Source organism: Bufo gargarizans, chromosome 4, assembly GCF_014858855.1.
Source record: "Bufo gargarizans isolate SCDJY-AF-19 chromosome 4, ASM1485885v1, whole genome shotgun sequence".
NCBI lineage: Eukaryota > Metazoa > Chordata > Amphibia > Anura > Bufonidae > Bufo > Bufo gargarizans.
In genome coordinates this window covers 243,349,990-243,374,219 of record NC_058083.1, presented here as the reverse complement: position 1 = coordinate 243,374,219, position 24,230 = coordinate 243,349,990, and the positions used below count along the sequence as shown (strand labels likewise).

Below are 24,230 nucleotides of genomic sequence, written 5' to 3'. Positions count from 1 at the left end.
CGTCAGTGTGAAAGTAGCCTTAACAGGAGTCACTTTTACTGTATAAAAGGGAAACTGATTTCAGCCTGTCCAAAGACGCGTGGCAAAATGGCTAACAAATCTCAGATAGCTTTGAACACGAATTATAGAATGTTTTACCCACCTCTACACTAAGCTTCTTTGGCTTAGTTTCCACATTCAGGTTGTAGGATGCATTTTTTTTAGAGGGTTTGTCAAGCTTTAAATACTGATGACCAATCCTTTGGACAAGCGAACAGTATGAGATTGTGGGGACTCACTTTCTGCAGCCACCGGTTTGGGAAACATAAGTGGATGGAGCCAGGAGCAGATGTCCCTCTCCTCTGTGGACAAGAGAGCGTGATACCAAGCACAGCCTCTATACAATGTGCGGCGCTGTGCTTGGTAAGCAAAGAGAAGGCTGCGGCGCTCACAGGAGCACCGCTGCCTTCTCAGACAGCTGATCGGCTGAGGATTGGTCATCAGTATTTGGAACTGGACAACCCCTTTAATTTTGCAAGTTTCAGTGGATAGATCACAGCCTGTTACTCTCTCCTTCCTTAACAACCTTCCAGCGACATGGGTTACTATAAAATAAGAGACCTTTTCTTCAAGCAGTGACCTTTCTTACCAGTGATAGAAGATATGTGCTCTCTTATTGTCATATTTAGGGCTCGTTCGCACGACCGTTGGTGTCCCGATTTGCGGATCCGCAATACACGAGCACCTATTTATTTCAATGGGTCCGCAAATCCGGAGATGTGGAACGGAACACTACGGAAGCACTACGGAGTGCTTTCTAGGGTTTCGTTCCGTGCCTCCGCGCCACAAAAAGATAGAACATGCTCTATCTTTTTGTGGAACGGAGGGATCGCGGACCCATTCAAGTGAATGGGTCTGCGATCCCCATGCGCCTGCCCCACGGAAGGTGCCCGTGCATTGCGGAAGCCAAAACTAGGAGTGGGTTCAAAACATGAAAGAAGCACAAATCTTTTCATTTTACTTTTTCTCTGCAGGTTTCATTTTTGGTTTTAGATGACAAAGGCCTCATGCACACGACCGTTGTTTGGGTCCACATCCGAACCGCCGTTTTGGCGGCTAGGATGCGGACCCATTCACTTCAATGGGGCCGCAAAAGATGCGGACAGCACTCAGTGTGCTGTCCGCATCCGTGGCTCCTTTCTGCGGCCCCGTTAAAAAAAATATAACATGTCCTATTCTTGTCCGCGCTTTGTGGACAAGAATAGGCATTTATATTGCAGGCTTCCGTTCCGCAAATTGCGGAAGGCAACACAGGCAGCTTCTGTTTTTTTGCGAATCCGCGGTTTGCAGACCGCAAAAAACAGCACGGCCATGTGCATGAGGCCAAATACTGAGGAGAAATACTGACCAAATACTGACTATGTCAAAGTGGCCTAAAAGACTGAGAAGAAGGGCAGTTACACATTTAATCACCTCCTGCACTTGATGAGGCCACCGACTGACTCTGTGACTTGAGTTTTTACTGGTATCTAGGGGAGATTTTGGTCTTTTTAGTTCTGCTGAATGTGGAGAAATATGTGCATATAGACATAAGTAGCAATTATGAACGCTACGCACCTTGAACTTTATTTTAGGAGATTTTGTACACTTCCGACTCTGCTCGAGTCAGCCTTTTAACCTCTACCATGATTTTATTTTTACAAGACATTAGGCCCCTTTCACATGGGCGAGATTTCCGCGCGGGTGCAATACGTTAGGTTTTCATTTCTATGGGGCTGTGCACATGAGCGGTGATTTTCACGCATCACTTGTGCATTGCGTGAAAATCGCAGCATGCTCTATTTTGTGTGCTTTTCACTCAACGCAGGCCCCATAGAAGTGAATGGGGCTGCGTGAAAATCGCAAGCATCCACAAGCAAGCGTGGATGCGGTGCGATTTTCACGCACGGTTGCTAGGAGACGATCGGGATGGGTACCCGATCATTATTATTTTCCCTTATAACATGGTTATTAGGGAAAATAATAGCATTCTGAATACAGAATGCATAGTAAAATAGGGCTGGAGAGGTTAAAAAAAAATTAAAAATAATTTAACTCACCATAATCCACTTGCTCGTGGAGCCCTGCTTCTCTTCTGTCTTTATTTTTGCTGTGCACAGGAAAAGGACCTGTGATGACGTGGTAAAAAGATCATGTGATGGACCATGTGATGAGCGCAGTGACGTCATCAAAGGTCCTATTCCTGTGCACAGCAAAGATGAAGACAGAAGAGAAGCCAGCTGCGCGAGCAAGTGGATTAAGGTGACTTAAATTATTAATATATTTTTTTTTAACCCCTCCAGCCCTATTGTACTATGCATTCTTTATTAAGAGTGCTATTATTTTCCCTTATAACCATGTTATAAGGGAATATAATAAAATCTACACAACACCTAACCCAAACCCGAACTTCTGTGAAGAAGTCCGGGTCTGGGTACCAAACATGCCGATTTTTCTCATGCGCGTGCAAAACGCATTACAATGTTTTGCACTCGCGCGGAAAGATCGCGCCTTTTCCCGCAATGCACCTGCATCTTATCCGGGCCAAAAACATGACGCCCATGTAAAAAAGGCCTTACACTTTTTGCCAAAATCGTAACGTTTAAAGTGCTTTTCACAACATGGCAGGTAAAACATATATGGGTAAGAAAGTGTAATCTGATTTATTTTACTTTATAATTCAGGTTGTATGGTATCATGTGTATGCCAAAAATGGGGAAATAGTTTTGGCAGAAAAAGGGTTAAACTACATTGCATTATATAGCAAAAATAGTTTCTAAAAGCAAACCGGTTAGTAACTCCTATCATGTATGTTCTGTACGATTACTGGAGGTTTGCATCTCGGTAGTGACTACACGTCATCTGAAATTACTTGCAGTCTTCCATTCTAATATCCACTTTGTAGGTAAATTATACCTTATTTACCCTAATTGCTTGACTGACCTGGGATATTTCTTTATTGATAGAGGTCTGGGAACTGTTGGTGCTGTTGCCATCGATAGTCAAGGTAACGTGGCCTGTGCAACTTCTACTGGTGGAATAACTAATAAAATGGTTGGACGTGTTGGTGATACATCCTGTATAGGTAAGAGAGAACCTACCAGCTAAGGCTCTTTTTCCAAACCAAACACGTCATTGTGTTGCCTCCATTAAAACACATTCGACTCAAACACGCAGACCTGCAAATGCGCAGATGACAGGTGCGCTGTGTTTCATTGGTGAAGGTATGGGGACTTTGGTCACATTGCCCTCTGTCTGGACAGGAGCACCTCCTCAACAGGGTGGGAGGCATGGCTTCAATAGGTTATGAGACTGCCCCTAAAAGTGTCACAACCCCTTTAATTTTAAAGCCATTGTTATAAACGTGTGCCAACAATTTAAATACATAGGAATACAAAACACTTGTGTAATCTTTAAAGCTGGATCTTCCATTTAGGGTCCATTAACATGTCCGCAAGTGTTTTTTGCGGTCTGCAAATTGCGGATCCGCAAAAAACTAACATCCGCCATGTGCGTTCCGCATCTTCCATACCGCACATGGCTGGTTGTCCATGGCTTTTGACAAGAATAGGACATGTTCTATTTTTTTGCAGAACGGAAGTGCGGATATGGACACCACACAGTGTGCTTTCCGCATCTTTTGCGGCCCCATTGAAAATGAATGGGTCCGCACGGATGTGGACCCATAAGGCGGACATGTGAATGGACCCTTAAGGACACTGGCAACCACAATGATATTTGCTTTTCCTATATTTATATAGTTATTTATTTCAAAAGCATTTGGTTTTATTAGAGCTACTTGTTACGATGCAAATGTGGATAAAGGGATCTGGACTCTGCTGCAGGGGAACCACCAGACTGCTTCTCTGATTAGTGTCTGTTCAAGTGAATGTTAACCCATGGGATCAAGTGACACTGGTGCACAACACTGAGGAATCAAACAAAACCATAGCCAGGGACAGTTCAAGGTCATGGCAGGCAGAATTTGAGAAATCTAGCATAAACTGTCCAAGGTCAGGGTAGGCAGCTCAGGCTCAGTATGAAGGTCAGGCATAGGTCAGGTCAGGCAAAGAAGGGTCAAGTCCATGAAACAGACAGATGTCGATACACAGGCAGATAAACTTAGAACAGCTCAGGACACTAGTGGACTAGAACCTATTGCTCAGGCACCTTCCCGCAGGAGAAGGTCCCTAAAGTACCCCAAAGCGGCTAGCCATTGGTTGTTGAATTTAGGATGTGTGCACACTGACCCTTTAACCCTTCTCTCAAGTAGGGCGCATGTCGAGTGTTTAAAGCTGGCTCCCATTCCAGAGCAAGCATCATGCCAACCAAGTCGCTACAGTTTTACATAGCAGACACCGAGAGGTAATGTTCGGCGATAACACTGATTGCAGTCATTTAACCCTTCAGATACCATGGTCTGAACTGCTCCCTCGCAGATAGATCAAGGGAGCCTTTCAGTTGCTGGCAGGCCTCAGGCCCTCTGAAGGATCAGAGGCTGCCACAGCTATGTTCCCATGGAGCCCTGTCTGTGGCAAGATTCCATAGGAACATAGCAATTCTCCCATAGGCTGCAATGGTAATTCATTGTAGTGTATGGGAGAAGTGATCAGATTATCGCATGTTAACGTCCCCTTGGACTTAAAATAAGTGAACGTAAAGAAAAATGTAAAAATTCTAATCACCCCTTTTCCCTACATACATCAAATGCTGTAACAGGGAAAAAAAATGAAAAGAAAGACTGAGGCCTCATGCACACGACTGTTGTGTGCATCCGTGGCCGTTGTGCCGTTTCCCGTTTTTTTTTCACGGACCCATTGACTTTCAATGGGTCTGTGGAAAAATCGGAAAATGCACCGTTTGGCAGCCGCATCCATGATCCGTGTTTCCTGGCCATGAAAAAAATATGACCTGTCCTATTTTTTTCACGGCCAACGATTCACGGACCCATTCAAGTCAATGGGTCCGTGAAAAATCATGGATGCACACAAGATTGTCGTCCGTGTCCGTGATCCGTGTCTGTTTTTTCCTATCATTTCTATGGCAAACTTGTCCGTGGATCCTCCAAAAAACAAGGAAGACCCACGGACGAAAAAATGGTCACGGATCACGGACCTACGGACCCCGTTTTTGCGGACCCTAAAAAAAACGGAAAATGCACCGTTTGGCAGCCGCATCCATGATCCGTGTTTCCTGGCCATGAAAAAAAGATGACCTGTCCTATTTTTTTCACGGCCAACGATTCACGGACCCATTCAAGTCAATGGGTCCGTGAAAAATCACGGATGCACACAAGATTGTCGTCCGTGTCCGTGATCCGTGTCTGTTTTTTCCTATCATTTCTATGGCAAACTTGTCCGTGGATCCTCCAAAAAACAAGGAAGACCCACGGACGAAAAAATGGTCACGGATCACGGACCTACGGACCCCGTTTTTGCGGACCCTAAAAAAAACGGTTGTGTGCATGAGGCCTGACTCTGAGACAGTTTTGTCCTTGCTTCGCCTCCCAAAAAAAAATGTCATAAAAAGTGACCAAACCGTCATACATATCCCATGATATCAATAAAAACTAAAGATTGCCCCACAAAAAATGAGCCCTCACTCAGCTCTGTAGATGTGACAAAAATAAGTTATGGGGGTCAGAATATGGCAATGTAAAGAAAATATTTTTTTTTCCCAAAGTTTTTTTTAAATATATGTTAATATTAAAACACAAGAAAAACTATATAACTGTAGTATTGCTGTAATCATACTAACCCAAAGGATGGAGGCAACAAGTAATTTTTACTTCATACGGAATGCCGTAAAAAACAAAACCCATATTAAATTGTGCCACTAGAAAGTGCAACTTGTCCAGCAAAAAACAAGTCCTCATACGTCTATGTGAAAATAAGAAAGTTATGGCTCCAGGAAGGCAGGGAGGGAAAAATGAAAAAGCAAAAATGGAAAATCACTGTGTCAGGAAAGGGTTAAGAGTCAGAGGGAGCGCGCATGTGCGTCTTCAGGCAAAGTGAGTGAGGAGCCTGCATGGATGGATGGGCTACTCTGGAGTCCGGACCCACCAGCATGGAGAGAAGAAAGGGAGGCGGGTTCGCTTAGCCAGGGGTCGGTGTTCTGGAGTTGGTGAACAGAGCAGCAACGGTGGCCATGGGCTGCTCATGTAACGCTATTTATATGTAATGCAATTGTGAATTCTTCCTGCTGGTACTGTTTTCTCTTTGGCCACTAGATGTCAGTATATCTAGCATTCCCCTATGGCAAAGACTACAATGTTCCTAAGCTCTACTACTGTATATATGCCAAATACCAATGACATGCAGTGCCCAAATACTGACAGTTTGATCAAACATTGGCTTTCGGTGAAAAATAAACAAATCGGTGTTTTCATTTTTATAGTTTGTTGCCCTCTCTCTTTACATATTTAACAGTATTTTATTTTTAAAAGGACTTTCCAGGATTTTGATATTGATGGTCTAAGCCAGGGATGGGGAAGGTTTTCGCTGCCATTTGGATATTTGTAACATTGTTTGGGGGTCAGACAAAATTCACAACTTAAAAATTTGACGGCTATATTTAGTCAAACATATAAGTGACTTAGGTTTAAGTTACTGAAATTGTGCTTCATTTAAAAAAATCTAGAGTGCTGTATTTTTGCAGCACAAAATGGCGCCTGCACTTTATATTACAAATAGTACAGGCGTCATTTTGACCACACATAGCTGTCTAATATTCAAGTTGAGAATGTTATATATTTATTTCTTTATTTGGCATTGATTTGGCCTCAGATCTGCCCCCCACCTCCATCAGCATCAAATCAGCCTCCTATCAGACCCCCAGCCTACATCAGCTGCAGATCAGACCCTCATCAGACCCTCCCCAGCCTTAGATCAGACCCCCAGCCTCAGATCACACCCCCATCAGACCTCCCAACCTCAGATCAGAACCCCATCAGAGCCTCCCGAGCCTCAGATCAGACCCCATCAGACCCTCCCTAGCCTCAGATCAGCCCCATCATACCCCCCAGCCTCAGATCACACCTCCATCAGACCTCCCAACCTCAGATCAGAACCCCATCAGACCCTCCCTAGCCTCACATCAGACCCCCCCCCCCAGCCTCCGACCAGACCCTCATCAGACCTCCAGCCTCAAATCAGACCCCCCAGCCTCAGATCAGACCCCCAATAGGCCCCCCAGCCTCAAATCAGACCCCCCAGCCTCAGATCAGACCCCCCAATAGGCCCCCCAGCTTCAGATCAGACCCCCAGCTTCAGATCAGACCCCCAGCTTCAGATCAGACTCCCAGCCTCAGATCAGACCCCCCACATAGGCCACCCAGCCTCAGATCAGATCCCCCAGCCTCAGATCAGACACCATTAGACCCTCCCTACTTTCAGCTCAGCCCCAATCAGACCTCAGATCAGACATTTAAAATAAATAAAAAAATAAACTTACCTCTCCAGCTCCAGACAGCGCTGCCTCTTGGCAGATTCACTTACCCTCCTTGGTCTTCTTCCTGCCGCGCTGTACTGTGACCTGACAGCGCACAGTGTCAGGTCATAGTGCGCGTCTACGTGCACTAAGTCCTGACGCTGTATGTGTCAGGACACAGCGTGGGGCCAGGGAAGGTGAGTACAGCTATCAATGCGCTGTTCTCACTTTCCTGTGCCTCCCACATGCTAATGACTACTTCCATAATGGAAGCAGTCATTAGCATTTTCTGTCAGGGTTCCGGGGGCCACATGAAATGGTATGCGGGCCGGAGGATCCCCACCCCTGCTCTAAGTGCTTAGGCCTCTTCCTAGGTCATGTGATGTTACGTTCATGTCCTAGGCGCAGCTCATTCCTATTCAACTGAATGGGGCTGAGCTGCAATACCAAGCACAACCGCTATCAAATGGACAGTGCTGTGCTTGGTAAACTGTGAGGAGGCCATGGAGCTCACCGGAGCTCCAGTGAGCGTCGCCGCTTCCTCAAGCAGCTTGTTATGCCAATCCCATATTGAAAGATATAGAAATTCAAATTGCAGCACTCACTTGCGTATTGTATCAGAGGCACAGATGTGGCCAGCACAAAGCCAACATAAACTGTGTAAAAATAAGAAGGATCCAGCTTTTGATAAAACTATATCCTTTATTTGATGTGGTAAAATCCATACAAAACAAGATAGATGCGAAATTGACGTGTTTCGGATCTCGAGTTAACGATCCTTACTCATGATATAAAATGCCATGTGTGACTCTCCCATATAAGTACACTTCCTCCAATCACATGCATAGAAACAACATCACATAATAATCAGGTGTGCGCAAATCACAAAACATGGAATGACAAATCCAACGTGCAGAAAAAAATTAAAATTTACAAATTCATTGATACTGTAATTGTATGGATTTTACTGCATCGAATAAAGGATATCGTTTTATCAGAAGCTGGACCCTTCTACTTTTACACAATCCCATATCGATGACCTATCTTGAGGAAAGACCATCAATATGAAAATCCTGGGGAACCCCTTTACATTAGGCCTCTTGCGCACAACCATATGGCTTTTTCAGTATTTTGCCGTCCGCAAAAAATATGGATGACGTCGGTGTGTATTCCTTTTCTTGCCGAGCGGAACAGCTGGCTCCTGATAGAACAGTCCTATCCTTGTCCATTATGCGGACAATAATAGGACATGTTCTATCTTTGAATGGAAATGCGGAAACGGAAGGCATACGTACGTACATACAGGAGTACCTTCCGTTATTTTTGTATATCCATTGAAATTAATGGTTTCATATACAGTCCGTATACAGAATGGAAAAAATGGAACGTAAGCGAAAAAAAAATAATGTCTGTGTGCAAGAGGCCTTATCCTGATCCTGAAAGCTGATGGACCAGCGTTTCTTGGGCAGCTGTCTCCGTGGATAGTTTGTGCTTGCTAAGGGGGTATAAAGATAAATTTGCCTACACAGTGCTGTTACCTGATACCTCTGACCTTATTTTTGATGGAGCCACAGTGCAGTGCTGTATATCATCAACGCCCAGCAGAACCCATTGACTTACAGTGGTGTGAATTGGGGTCCCATTCATGCTTACCATTGAAGAGTACTTTAACCTTTTTGCTGCCAGGACAATTTTAACAAACAAAAAATACTAGGCCATCTTATATACCCATAGCAGTACTTTTCCTAAAATTAGACATTTGGCACAATTAAAGGGTTGTTTGGAACCATCAGCGTTTGTTTCTGTCCTGTAGCGGTGATGTTCTGACAATACACATGTGAATGATGCATCCAATCACTTTACTAGACAGTTGTGCCCACTGTGCTGCCATGTGCTGAGGACAGTGACGCACTGCCAGAGCCATGTGCACGTTGGTGGAGCGTCATCACTGCAAGACATTTGTACAATTTTGTTATTTTAAAGAGTAACAAAACGTTTGATAAAATTTTTGTTAAAATGTCCCTAATGCCTCAATAATACTTTTTGTAATATGCTATAATAAGGCATCTTGTGTTTTTAATAGACTTTTCCCTCCCTAAAGTTCTACTTTCCTTAAAATTCACTTTTCTGTACACCGCTGACTTCACAACGGAGAAAAGAGTTTACAGTTTATCAATGGGGCTGCAGTGCAGGGAGTACTGGCAGGAGCACATATTGCTGCTCCTGTCCGTAACCAACCCCTACCCCCGAGGTTTACTAAATCCTGGCATAGCACATGGGCACATGAGTACCCTGTGTGTACAATTTTAGAGTGAAAAAAGGAAAGGAGTACCTTGCAAAAGTATGGGAACCCAAGGAGATTTGAGTGTTCAGATAATGCTGAACGATAGCGTTCAGACTTTAAATAGCCTGTTAGGGTTAAGGTTTGTTCATGATCATTGTTGGGAAAGGCCAAGTGATGCAAATTTCAAAGCTTTATAAATACCCAAACTCCTATAACCTTATCCGACAAAACTGCAGCCATGGGTTCTTCTAAGCAGCTGCCTAACACTCTGAAGATGAATAGTTGAGGCGCACAAAGCAGGGGAAGGCTATTGGAAGATAGCAAAGTGTGGCAGTTAACAGGCAGTTATCAGGAGCAGGGGAGATCAAAAGAATGTCTGGAAGACCAAGAAAAATTTCAGAGACAGCTGCTCGTAAGATTGCTAAAAAAAGGCAAATCTGAACTCCTGCTTGACTGCAAAAGATTTTCAGGACGATTTAGCAGACTCTGAAGTTGTGGTACATTGTTCTACTGTTCGACACCTGCACAAATATGTCCTTCTTGGAAAAGTCATCAGAAGAAAACCTCTCCTGTGTCCTCGCCACAAAATTCAGTAAAAGATCATCTAAACAAGCTGATGCATTTTAGCAAACAAGTCATGTGGACCGATGAGGTTAAAATAGAACTATTTGGCCACAAAGAGCAAAAGTACGTTTGAAGAAAAAGGGGCACAAAATTTCATGAAAAGAACACCTCTATCCAACCATTAAGCATGTGGGTGGCTCAATCATGTTTTGGGATTATGTTGCAGCCAATGGCAAGGGGAACATTTCACGGGTAGAGGGAAGAATGGATTCAATGAAATTCTAGCAAATTCTAAGCAAACATAACACCAACTGTAAAAAATCTGAAGTTGAAAAGAGGATGGCTTCTACAAATGGATAATGATCCTAAACACACCTCAAATTCCACAATATTATACCTCAAAAGATGCAAGCTGAAGGTTTTACCGAGGCCCTCACAGTCTGAACATCAGTGAAAATCTGTGGACAGACCTCAAAAGAGCAGTGCATGCAAGATGGCCCAGCAATCTCACAGAATTGGAAGAATGGATGAAAATCCCTGAAACAAGAGTTGAAAGACTCTTGGCTGGCTACAAGCCGCAGTACTTGCCAAAGTGGATACTACTAGGTGCTAACCATGCAGGGTGCCCAGAGTTGTTCTTCAGGCCCTTTTCCTTTTTTGTTATTTTGAAAATATAAAAGATGAAAATAAAAATTGTTTTAAATACAAAGGGAATGTGTCATCTTTAACTTTTTAAGATCATTTCATCTTTAACTTACTTAACTGTGCACAGTAACAGTAATTTTGACCAAGGGTGCCCAAACTTTTGCAAGCCATTGAATAGATGTATTGCTGTGTTGTGGGAAGTCATAAAATATGTATTGCTGTGGTGTTAATGAAGTCATAAAAATGATTTTTATTTTTGCAAAAACGTTTATTCTACAGAAAGACCACTAGGTGTCATTGTAGTGCCTGAATAGTTACTGGATTTCAGTGAATACCTTTAATTTAAGAACCTACTTGAGCAGCTCAAACATAAAAACATATTTAGGGCAGTTTCATATGACCGCATTCAATCTGGGAAACATACATGTACTCTGTGTGGGAACAGTATTCCTGGACAGAACACTGTTCCTCTGAGGTGAACTTGCAGCATCATAATGATTTACAGGTATGATGCTGTGACTTTCTGTCTCACTGCCGGTCTACTGAACTGTACTGACATAATGCCGTGACTACAATTTAATAGACCCATGGTGAGACAGGAATTCACAGCATCATAAATCATTATGATGTTGCAGGTTCACTTCAGGCTGGGTTCACACCTGAGCGTTTTACAGCGCGTTCCTACGCGCTGTAAAACGCTCAACAAGGAGAAACCAATGCTTCCCTATGGGAATGGTTCACACTTGGGCGTTTTACAGCGCGTACGATCGCGCTGTAAAACGCCCGACGCTCCAAAAAGTACATGAGCGACTTTTGGGGCGTTTGTGGCCATAGGACACTGTAGTGAATCACACAAACGCGCGTTTACTATTACAAAAACGCGCATAAAAATGCGCGTCAAAAACGCGCGTAAAACGCGCGTTTGCGCAACGCTCAAGTGTGAACCCAGCCTCAGAGAAGCAGTATTCAGTCCGGAAAGTACTGCTCCCACAATCATGTATTACTGTAGATAATAGTCCAAAATTGGGGTTACAGATTCCCTTTAACAACCTACTCTTAATGAATGCTCTCACAGATCAAAGTGCCTGTAAGAAGAGTGCATTATATGGTGCAGGACATTTCATGGCATACAGTTGTAAATATGTGTGCTGTATGGGACTGTGGGGAGGAGAAAAGGTAAATATGAATATCATTTAATAAAATAACAGAAGTGTGACCTCTCCAGTATCAGGGCTATGAGTGGACAGAAGACGACGTCTTAAGAATGTCAGTTACAGCTACATGGAGAATGTGCACTTATCTGCACCCGTCTTGTTATCTTGTTCTTATGATGTGCAGGTTCTGGAGGCTACGCCAGTAACAGTGTTGGTGCCGTCTCGACCACCGGTGATGGTGAAAGTATTATGAAAGTGATTTTAGCAAGGCTTATTCTACATTATATGGAACAAGGTAAGTTGTTTCTATACTGTTGCGTGTAACCATAGTTAAGCCTAAAAAGAGGAACTTTTAGTATTTTATCATTTATTGCAGCAATTTATCACATTTATTGGGGTGGTTGGTTATTCCACGTTTGGGTTTCTTCAAACAGACAGCCATTTGTATTTTATTGTGTATTGTTCACTGTATGAACCAATTTAAAGGGGTTTTCTGAGACTTATATACTGATGATCTGTCCTCTGGATAGGTCATCAGTATTTGATCAGTGGGGGTCTGACACCCAGGACCCCTGCCAGTCATCTGTTTGAGAAAGCAGCAGAGCTCACAGTAGCGCTGTGGCCTTCTTTAAAGGGGTCTCCAGGGGTAGGATGTGGTACTACGGCTCTGCCTCGTTCACTTTAATAGAGCTTAACCTAAACAACCTTTAATAATTTGACATTTACAGTACCAATACAACATATTACTGATTCATTCACAGGCACACTATATGATTATAAAGACAGCAGTAACATGTATTAGCTTTCCAAGTACAGAAAACCTCTATTCTCAACATAGTAAGGCTATAGCTTTTTATTAAATGAGGGAAAAATTTTACCTGGGATATCTACATGCAAGGCTGACCACTTACATCCAGGCTGTAGCTGTTTCATATTGAAAAGAGTGGTTTTCTATACTTAGAAAGCTAATACATGTGTCACTAACCAGCGGGAGTCAATCCACTGTGCCCCGTGTCCTACCTCCTCTAAGGGCGTTATATAAGTGAACCCCTCGATCTTCACAGTACCCCTGATGGTGGGGATAGACTTTCCCGAGGGGAACACCAGGTCGCTACCTCTTGAGAAGGATTGGCACATGAGTCTGCTGGTCTAGATGGATCAGGAGGTACCTGACCAAGGTACCAGAGGTAAAGATGTAGTCAGCAGGCCTGAGCCACTTATATGGGCAGAAGGGCTAGGATTGGTCAGAGGGGTCACATGATCTTAATACATAAAGCACAGGAAGTGACGCGCGCCGGCCCTTAAGGAAGTGCTGCAGGGAACAAGCAGCAAGCATACTGTGATCAGGGCTGAAAGGAAAGTGTGGAGCGGATCTCAGAACAACAGTACCTACCTACACGGACAGAGCCCAGGACTGCAGCGGTGAATAGGGAAGCACTGGCATCAGATCACCACTGAACACTGCGCCCAGGACCGCGGCGGTAAGCAGGGGAACAGCGGCGCACAGCAGCCACTGTTACAACATGTTATTGGTGTCTTTAAAATCATTATTGTGCCTGTGAATAAACCAGTAATATTTATTAGCTTTCTAGAAAGTCTGTAGAAATACTCTTCTCAATATGGTAAGGCTATAGTAACTATATACTATAGCTATATACTAGGACACAGCTCTGATCTCAGCAAGCTGATGTCTAGACCTGTCAAGTCAAGGGGGGGGGGGGGGGGGGCTGAGCTCAGGGGTGTTACAAAAGCAGTGCTCCAAGGATTTAGCAGCACCTCTCTGGTGCTCCAAGGTGGTCATTTGCATATGAATAAAAACATAGATATCTCTGCAGCTGTTTAACATACATTTTTAATCAGCATGATCAACCCTACCAGGCATTATGTTTGATTTAATAGGGTTGATCATGCTTAAAGAGGCTCTTTAACAAAATGTAGGAATTTTACAGTTAAATAACAAAACGATACTTTGTATTCATATGCTTTGAAATAACTTACTGTAAAAGGGGTTATCCAGCCTCTACTAAGTGATGGCCTATTCTTAGGATTGACTATCACTAGCCGATTGGCCAGGGTCCAATATCCTGCACCCCACTGGTCAGTTAGGGCAGGCATGTCCAAAGTGCGGCCCTCCAGCTGTTGCAAAACTACAACTCCCAGCATGCCCTAATAGCTGTAAGCTAGGGCATAGCTCTGTCACTGTAAATCGGTGCCAGAACTGCACAACACCCTCCACCTTTTAGTAGAGGGAGCTCATTACTACAGTGCCCCTACCCCCTGTGTCCTGCACAATTTACACATTGACAGAGAACAGCTAGAGAGAGATAGATGTAGAGAGACACACATAGACCTTGCAGTAGCTTCAAATAAGTGTTCTATCTCACCCCAGTACTGGATTTACAGTGACTGTGTTTTATACTGCTATAGAGTGTTTGCCATGCTAGTAGGGCGCGCTACAGTGATAGGGGAGCAGCAGGGGTATAGCTATAGGGGGTGCAGAGGTACCAGTCGCTACCGGGCCCAGGAGCCTGAGGGGGCCCAAAGAACCTTGTGCCGTATAAGAAGACACTGGTAGTATAGAAAGTGCATGCTGGTCAAGTTACACCTGTGGCTGGAGGGAAGGGGTTAGGTCAAGAATTTGGCATGGGGGGGGGGGGGGGGGGGGGGTGCTTCAATTTTCTCAGCCAGCACAAAAGCTGTATCTTCCCCTGGCCACAAGGCACAGAGGGAAGGGGGGCCCAAGCTGAACTGTTGCACCAGGGCCCATGAGCCTTTACACACGTGAAATCTCATCTTCTGTATATGATATACCAGCTAGTCTGCAACTACCTGGAGCTGAGCTCAGGGAAAACTGACCATTAGAGTTGGAGGCCGAAGAGGAGAAAACTGATAAAAAAAAATCTGAGTACAATTCATGTAATGACCAGAAATAGTGCAACTCCTCATGTATGCACACAACAGCTTATTCTGTAGCATTATCCTGAAATTACTTTTAAGGTGTCTACCATGGTAGGTTTATACAGTGATCCTTCTACCTGTTAAGACTCTTACCTTTAGAATTAAGGTGGTAGAGAGGTAGACATAAAAATTTTTTTTCACAGTTTCAACTCTCATTGTATGTGTCAATAGATTGTTAGACTGTTCTGATTTTATTCATGTCCACTAATAATAACAAAGGGGATGATCATTTTTACAACTGACACTATAAATGTATTTGTATTACTTGGCTGTAGTATATGGCACAATACATCATGTTGTAAATGCCACAGGCTAAACTTTGTTCTCATTTGTACATAAGAATCAGTTCTATTTTCTGCTGCTTCAAGAATGGCTGACTGTTGTGAAGTATACACATCGGGGAGATTTACTATTTTAAATGAAGCAGAATTCAGTTGCAGATTGTACAGCTCAAATCACACAATCGTGTCAAGGGAAAGGGGCAAGGTTGAGTAAAATTGGGCAAGTGCATTAAAGATTTTGATAAATCTGGTGGTAATTCTATCATCCCCTCCACCTCCTTTCTACATCTTAAAGGAATTGCCCAAAATGACAAAAATATCCTTGATTTAAAAAAGAAAATCGGTGTCATACCCACCCTCTGATTTTCCATTCACTCCAGTGAAGCTGAGCTTCAATACCAGAAACATCCATGGTTAGGTACTGTTTCTGGAAGAAAGCAGCATTGGGCTTTAACCACCTCCGGACCGCCTAACGCACATGTGCGTTCCGGAGGTGGCAGTGCTGCGCACAGTCACGCATATACGCGTCATCTCGCGAGACGCGAGATGACGCGAGTATGCGCCCGCGCGTGCGCAGTTCGCGCCGGCATTTCGTTCAGGACCATTTCGTCAGCAACCTGCCAGCCAATGATCGTGGCTGGCAGGTTGCTGATTTTTAAAAAAGCCAATCACAGAGCCATATAGCAGATCATATTTGTAAATATGATCTGTTATATGGCTGCCTGCTCCTCTGCTGGTTCTTTTCGTCGGTTGGATCCAGCAGAGGAGCAGGCTTCACAGTGAGTACACCAAACACTACACTATAGCCCCTGATCACCCCCCTGAACCCCAATTAACCCTTTGATCACCCCTTTGATCACCCCTGTCAATCACAAGTGAAAAGAAAAAAGTAATCAGTGCAAACTGTCACTTTTTTTTTTCACTGTTATTGACCGTTAGGTTTTAGGTATAGTTTAGGTCCCTTGGTTAGGTAGTTAGCGATCAGTTAGCGCCCAGCCCACCGCACCGCAGTCCGTTATTCGCTGATTAGCGTATCGCTAATCAGCATTTGTACTTTTATAGTATCTGGAAGTGATCAAAACTGATCACGGTCAGATCTATAATTGTATTAGTGTCACTTTAGTTCGCCCTCCACCCAAAACGCAGTGTTTGCCCGATCAGGCCTGATCGGTCGCCCACACGTGCGTTCGCCCACACCCGCCCCACCGCAGTGACAAAAAAAAAATCAGTTTTGATATTTTTTATCAACCGCAGCGGCCTCCGGTACTTCGCTAGCCTCCCCTTTGTAAGACAGGCTTGCTTTTTTTTTCTTGGGTAGTCTCAGGGAATACCCCTAAATTTAGTTGCCCACATGTCTAACAGGGGGTATTCTTCTGAAGAGGCCTACAGGCTTCTGACCCAGTCGGATGAGGAGTGGGAACCCTCATCTGATGAATCCAGCGGGTCAGAATACGAACCTGTAGAAAGCAGTGGCTCTCTGACCCAAAGTTCGGACGAGGAGGCTGAGGTCCCTGATACCACCAGGCGTACCCGGCCCCGTGTCGCTAGACCGCAGGTTGCGCAGGATCCGCTTCAAGAGCAGCAGGGTGGGGCTGGTGCTGTCGGATTACGTGGTGAGGCATACACCAGCAGCCCAGCCCTCCCTGGACCTAGTACCAGCACTGCCGTACAACCTGGTGAAGTAGCGAGCACCAGAAGGGCAGTTGAAGCTGGTACGGTGGCACGTGCAGTAGTGACCCCGTCGCAGCCACCGCAAAGACGTGCCCGTAGAGCCCCTAGAATCCCAGAGGTGCTGGCAAACCCTGATTGGCAGTCCCCAACTTCAGCCGCACCTGTAGTTTTCCCTTTCACTGCCCAGTCTGGAGTTCGGGTTGAGACGGCTCAGATCGGTTCGGCCCTGGGATTTTTTGAGCTGTTCTTGACTGCGGAGCTTTTAGACATAGTTGTGGCCGAAACAAACAGGTATGCCACACAATTTATCACCGCTAACCCGGGAAGCTTTTATGCCCAGCCTTTCCGGTGGAAACCAGTCCAAGTTTCCGAACTTAAAACTTTTCTGGGCCTCCTCCTCAACATGGGCCTGACAAAAAAGCATGAATTGCGGTCATATTGGTCCACGAACCCGATTCATCACATGCCCATGTTCTCTGCTGCCATGTCCAGGGCACGTTTTGAGGCCATCCTGCGGTTCCTGCACTTTAGTGACAACACCGCCTCCCGTCCCAGGGGCCACCCTGCTTTTGACCGGCTCCACAAAATTCGGCCCCTCATAGACCATTTCAACCAGAAATTTGCAGATATTTATACCCCAGAGCAAAACATCTGCATAGACGAGTCCCTGATACATTTTACCGGGCGCCTTGGCTTCAAACAATACATCCCAAGCAAGCGCGCCCGGTATGGGGTCAAATTGTATAAGCTCTGTGAAAGGGCCACAGGCTATACCCACAAATTTCGGGTCTATGAGGGAAAAGATCAGACCCTGGAGCCGGTCGGTTGCCCTGACTACCTGGGGAGCAGTGGGAAGACAGTTTGGGACTTGGTGTCACCCTTATTCGGCAAGGGGTACCATCTTTATGTGGACAATTTTTACACAAGTGTGGCCCTCTTTAGGCATTTGTTTCTAGAACGGATTGGCGCCTGTGGTACGGCGCGAACTAGTCGCGCGGGCTTCCCCCAACGGCTCGTTACCACCCGTCTTGCAAGGGGGCAGAGGGCCGCACTGTGTAACGAAGAACTGCTCGCGGTGAAATGGAGAGACAAGCGTGACATTTACATGCTCTCCTCCATTCACGCAGACACGACAATACAAATTGAGCGACCAACCCGTGTCATTGAAAAGCCCCTCTCAGTCCACGACTATAACCTCCACATGGGAGGGGTCGACTTCAATGACCAGATGTTGTCTCCGTATTTAGTTTCCCGACGCACCAGACGCTGGTATAAGAAGGTGTCTGTATATTTAATTCAATTGGCTCTGTACAATAGTTTTGTTCTCTACAGTAAGGCTGGGAGAACTGGATCCTTCCTCAAATTTCAGGAAGAGATCATCGAGAACCTCCTGTATCCAGGAGGTTCCGTGGCCCCAACCACCAGTGTAGTTAGCCGTCTACACGAGCGACATTTCCCCAATGTCGTTCCTGGTACCTCAACCCAACCGTCACCCCGAAAAAGATGTCGTGTCTGTAGCAGGAGTGGAATAAGGCGTGACACCCGCTATTTCTGTCCTGACTGTCCGGACCACCCTGCCCTATGCTTTGGAGAGTGTTTCCGGAAGTACCACTCACAGGTACACTATTAGCATAGGGATCATCTCACCAGGATAGGCACACAGGGCTATTAGGGCCCATTCACTCACTGCTGCTGCAAACGTCTCCTTTCACATGGGACAAAGTGCATAACGCACTTCGCCACATCTTTGGGCGATTTGCGCTTTGCACATTGTCCCATGGGGAAGGAGAGGTTTGTTCTATAAAGGTAAAAAAACAAAAAAAAAAACAGGTAAGCAAACAGGTTAATGTTTAGTTCCAAAAGTTAAAGTTACATGTTCTGTTCCAAAGTTAATAAAATTATTGCGTTGTGGCCTGGTTTTTTCTTTTTTTTTTTTTTTGTCTTTTTACCTTCCAGGTGGACCAACCGATCGACCAGCTGCAGCACCGATGTGCATTCTGACAGAAGCATTGTGCTGCTGTCAGATTACACACAAGTCGGTGTATGCGGCGCTGCAAGACGGGATTTTCTCCTCTGCAGTGACAGATACGTTTGCCGAGGCATACGAGCTGAGGAGGAGGCGGCGTTCCTATGCTTTGGCAAGCACTTTGTATATATATATATATATAAATAAAAAAATCCCGGCAATGATTTATTCATCCACATCGATTGATGTGAATGGAGAAATCTGGTTTGCCAGGGCATACGAGCTAAGTGGGTATGGATGTAGGGCGGAGCTCCTATGTCCTGGCAGGCGCCTTTCCCCTCCATTTTTTTTTTTTGGCAGAGATTTTTTCATCCACATTGATCGATGCGAATGAAGAAATCTGTGCCGTTCATTTTTTTCTTTCAGCCCAGAGGCTGAACGGAAAAAAAAATCTCATTACCTGTATGCTCAATATAAGGAGAATAGCAGAAACTCCTAATGCTGGCCATACATGTAATGATTGCGGAGACCCTCAAATGCCAGGGCAGTACAAACACCCCACAACTGACCCCATTTTGGAAAGAAGACACCCCAAGGTATTTGCTGAGGGGCATATTGAGTCCATGAAAGATTTAAATTTTTGTCCTAAGTTAGCGGAAAGTGAGACTTTGTGAGAAAAAAAAAAAATAATCAATTTCCGCTAACTTATGCAAAAAAAATAAAAATTCTATGAACTTGCCAGGCCCCTCATTGGATACCTTGGGGTGTCTTCTTTCCAAAGTGGGGTCACATGTGGGGTATTTATACTGCCCTGGCTTTTTAGGGGCCCTAAAGCGTGAGAAGAAGTCTGGGATCCAAATGTCTAAAAATGCCCTCCTAAAAGGAATTTGGGCCCCTTTGCGCATCTAGGCTGCAAAAAAGTGTCACACATCTGGTATCGCCGTACTCAGGAGAAGTTGGGGAATGTGTTTCGGGGTGTCATTTTACATATACCCATGCTGGGTGAGAAAAATATCTTGGTCAAATGCCAACTTTGTATAAAAAAATGGGAAAAGTTGTCTTTTGCCAAGATATTTCTCTCACCCAGCATGGGTATATGTAAAATGACACCCCAAAACACATTCCACAACTTCTCCTGAGTACGGCGATACCAGATGTGTGACACTTTTTTGATGCCAAGGTGGGCAAAGGGGCACATATTCCAAAGTGCACCTTTCGGATTTCACCGGTCATTTTTTACAGATTTTGATTGCAAAGTACTTCTCACACATATGGGCCCCTAAATTGCCAGGGCAGTATAACTACGCCGCAAGTGACCCCATTTTGGAAAGAAGACACCCCAAGGTATTCCGTGAGGGGCATGGCGAGTTCCTAGAATTTTTTTTTTTTTGTCGCAAGTTAGTGGAATATGAGACTTTGTAAGGAAAAAAGAGAAAAAAAAAAAATCATCATTTTCCGCTAACTTGTGACAAAAAATAAAAAATTCTAGGAACCCGCAGTGCCCCTCACGGAATACCTTGGGGTGTCTTCTTTCCAAAATGGGGTCACTTGTGGCGTAGTTATACTGCCCTGGCAATTTAGGGGCCCAAATGTGTGAGAAGTACCTTGCAATCAAAATGTGTAAAAAATGGCCTGCAAAATCTGAAAGGTGCACTTTGGAATATGTGCCCCTTTGCCCACCTTGGCAGCAAAAAAGTGTCACACATCTGGTATCGCCATACTCAGAAGAAGTTGGGGAATGTGTTTTGGGGTGTTATTTTACATATACCCATGCTGGATGAGAGAAATATCTTGGCAAAAGACAACTTTTCCCATTTTTTTATACAAAGTTGGCATTTGACCAATATATTTTTCTCACCCAGCATGGGTATATGTAAAATGACACCCCAAAACACATTCCCCAACTTCTCCTGAGTACGGCGATACCAGATGTGTCACACTTTTTTGCTGCCAAGGTGGGCAAAGGGGCACATATTCCAAAGTGCACCTTTTGGATTTCACCGGTCATTTTTTACACATTTTGATTGCAAAGTTCTTCTCACACATTTGGGCCCCTAAATTGCCAGGGCAGTATAACTACCCCACAAGTGACCCCATTTTGGAAAGAAGACACCCCAAGGTATTCCGTGAGGGGCATGGCGAGCTCCTAGAATTTTTTATTTTTTGTCGCAAGTTAGTGGAATATGAGACTTTGTAAGAAAAAATAAAAAAAATAAAATCATCATCATTTTCCGCTAACTTGTGACAAAAAATAAAAAGTTCTATGAACTCACTATGCCCATCAGCGAATACCTTAGGGTGTCTACTTTCCGAAATGGGGTCATTTGTGGGGGTTTTCTACTGTTTGGGCATTGTAGAACCTCAGGAATCATGACAGGTGCTCAGAAAGTCAGAGCTGTTTCAAAAAGCGGAAATTCACATTTTTGTACCATAGTTTGTAAACGCTATAACTTTTACCCAAACCATTTTCTTTTGCCCAAACATTTTTTTTTTATCAAAGACATGTAGAACAATAAATTTGGCGAAAAATTTATATATGGATGTCGTTTTTTTTGCAAAATTTTACAGCTGAAAGTGAAAAATGTCATTTTTTTGCAAAAAAATCGTTACATTTTGATTAATAACAAAAAAAGTAAAAATGCCAGCAGCAATGAAATACCACCAAATGAAAGCTCTATTAGTGAGAAGAAAAGGAGGTAAAATTCATTTGTATGGTAAGTTGCATGACCGAGCGATAAACGGTGAAAGTAGTGTAGTGCCGAAGTGTAAAAAGTGCTGTGGTCATGAAGGGGGTTTCACCTAGCGGGGCTGAAGTGGTTAAATCCTGTACAGCCACCTGTAAAATGTAGCAGAGACAAATATATTTAAGGTCAGAAAGTACAGCTTAAAGGTGTTTTCCGAGATTTATATACTAATGACCTATCCTCTGTGGGGGTCAGACACCCTGGATCCCTGCTAATCAGCTGGTCAAGAAGGCACCGGTGCTCATACTTTGATCACCTGCTGGTATGGTGAAAGGTTATTCATACTTGGAGTATATTTGGTGTGTGACGGGAAACAAGTATAGCTCATGATCTAGTCACATGTTACAGTTTATATCTGTTATATATAAAATGTTGTGTCTGGGAAATCTGGAATAACTATGTTTCCATTCCAGGAATGTCTACAGAAGAGGCAGCAGAGGCCGGTCTCAACTACATGAAAACACGGGTAGATGGAAGTGGAGGCGTCATAGTGGTTAACAGTACAGGTGAATGGGCAGCAAAGTTCTCCACAAAGCAGATGTCTTGGGCTGCAGTTAAAGATGACCATCTACACTATGGCATTTATACAGGAGAAGACAAGATGGAGTCTGTTGCTGCAGCCACGTCCACTAGTGAATGTAATCCCACAATCTGACGACAAAATTATTCACTTCTTTTGTGTATTCCTTTGTGAGTTTGGCCTCTTGCACATGACTGTATGGCTTTTTTTTTGTATTTTGCTGTCTGCAAATAACGGATCCGTAATAAATACGGATGACGTCCGTGTGCATTCCATTTTTTGCGGAATGGAACAGCTAGCCCATGATAGAACAGTACTATCCTTGTCTGTTATGCGGACAATAATAGGACATGTTCTATCTTTGAATGGAACGGAAATACGGAAACGCAAGACATACGGAGTACCTTCCGTTTTTTTTTCTCGCAGATCCATTGCAATGAATGGTTCCGTATACGGAATGCAAAAAACTGAACATAAACGGGAAAAAAACCAGTTTGTGTGCAAGAGGCCTTAAAGACAGGGGCATATACTGTGTCCTGGATTGCAGACAAGCCTATCCATTAAGTAAAGATTATTTTTAGCTTTTAAATGTATGATCAAAAGGTTCTGTTCACTGACAGCATGTAAAGGCCTCGCAACTGGTGAGGAATTGAGGCAAACTGTCCAATATACAATGAATAAACTGTATTTACAAGAGTGGACACCACATACACACTCCCTGCAGTTGACCAGCACTAGAACTGTCGGCCATGCACAAGAACACCGACTCTCCGTTTTTTAGTGTTTGCTCTTTTGACAACTCAAATTGTGGTGGCTTGTGAGGCATTAGAAATAAAACCTGGTTAATGATTAGACTTGCATGGTAATTAAAAGTGTGCATGTTGTTGCCAAGGATTTTCTATTCGATTGGTATCATGTTGTTCTGCTTTTCGCAGAACAGCCTAGAGGCGTGCTCATTTAGCCCGGTTTAGTTATTTGATTGATTTGTGCTTGAAGGGGTTGTTCAAGTTAAAACAAGAAAGAAATTGATAGTTCATAAAAAAAGGTGCTACACCCCAGCCCCACTTTTCCAATCCTCCTGGCCGGATGTTTCTTACATGCAGACAGTTACGCTGGGTTCAGACCTGAGCGTTCTGAAACGAGCGCTCTGTATGCACGATTGTACGGGCGTTTACAAACGCGCATACAGAGACTGGCGTTCACACATTGTCGCGCGTTCCCGAATTTCTATGTGCGGGAACGCGCGACAAACGCCCCCAAAAAAGCTCAAGCACTTGTTTGAGCGTCGGGCGTTTTACAGCGCGATCGTACGCGCTGTAAAACGCCCAGGTGAGAACCATTCCCATAGGGAATCATTGGTTCTTGCCTGTTGTGCGTTTTACAGCGCGTAGGAACGCGCTGTAAAACGCTCAGGTGTGAACCCAGCCTTAGTGAGGACAGTGATTGTCTGCAACAGCCACATGCAGTAGATAGTGCATGATAGTGCATCAAAAGTAAAACGACGTTGTGGCTGCAGTGGCGCTGAGGATTGTGACGGCCGTTGCTGGAGCAGGGAGGGTTCAAAACGGTGAGTATACTTTTTTTATATTATTATTTTAAATTCTTCCAACAGCAGGTTTTTAAAGATGGCGCCTGCTTAGGAGCTGAGCAAGTGCCATAGCTGGTGGATGTCTGCTGTGTTACACAACAGACACCTGCCACCAATGTGAGTGATTGGAGATACATTCCAATTACAGACATTGAATTATGGTTGCAATTTAACACTGCATCTGAGGGGTCATTTACCGGTAGTGGGCTGCTGATGGTGCCCCCACCCATGTCAAGATTGCAGGAGACTTTCAGTTGCTATGCCAGCCGGTAGCCTTGTGAAGGCCCCTAGACTTTCCATTGCCAACTACAGATTGCCACACAAAATAATAAGCCCCTAAACATTTCTGAAGACAGAAATGGTATATGAATGCATTGTATATACATTTGGTATTGCTGCAATCATACAG

General features: G+C 44.3%; 1 protein-coding gene across 3 annotated transcripts in view; it reads left to right on the top strand.

Moving 5' to 3' along the window:
• Positions 1–22,527, top strand: part of ASRGL1 (asparaginase and isoaspartyl peptidase 1) — a 54,620-nt gene extending 32,093 nt beyond the window's left edge. For all 3 annotated transcript variants that reach the window (XM_044291379.1, XM_044291380.1, XM_044291381.1), the window contains exons 5-7: positions 2,985–3,103; positions 12,278–12,388; positions 22,127–22,527. In XM_044291379.1, coding sequence (XP_044147314.1) covers positions 2,985–3,103; positions 12,278–12,388; positions 22,127–22,368 — 472 coding nt within the window. In that variant the 3' untranslated portion in view covers positions 22,369–22,527. The remainder of the gene's footprint in view (positions 1–2,984; positions 3,104–12,277; positions 12,389–22,126) is intronic.
• Positions 22,528–24,230: the final 1,703 nt, after the last annotated feature.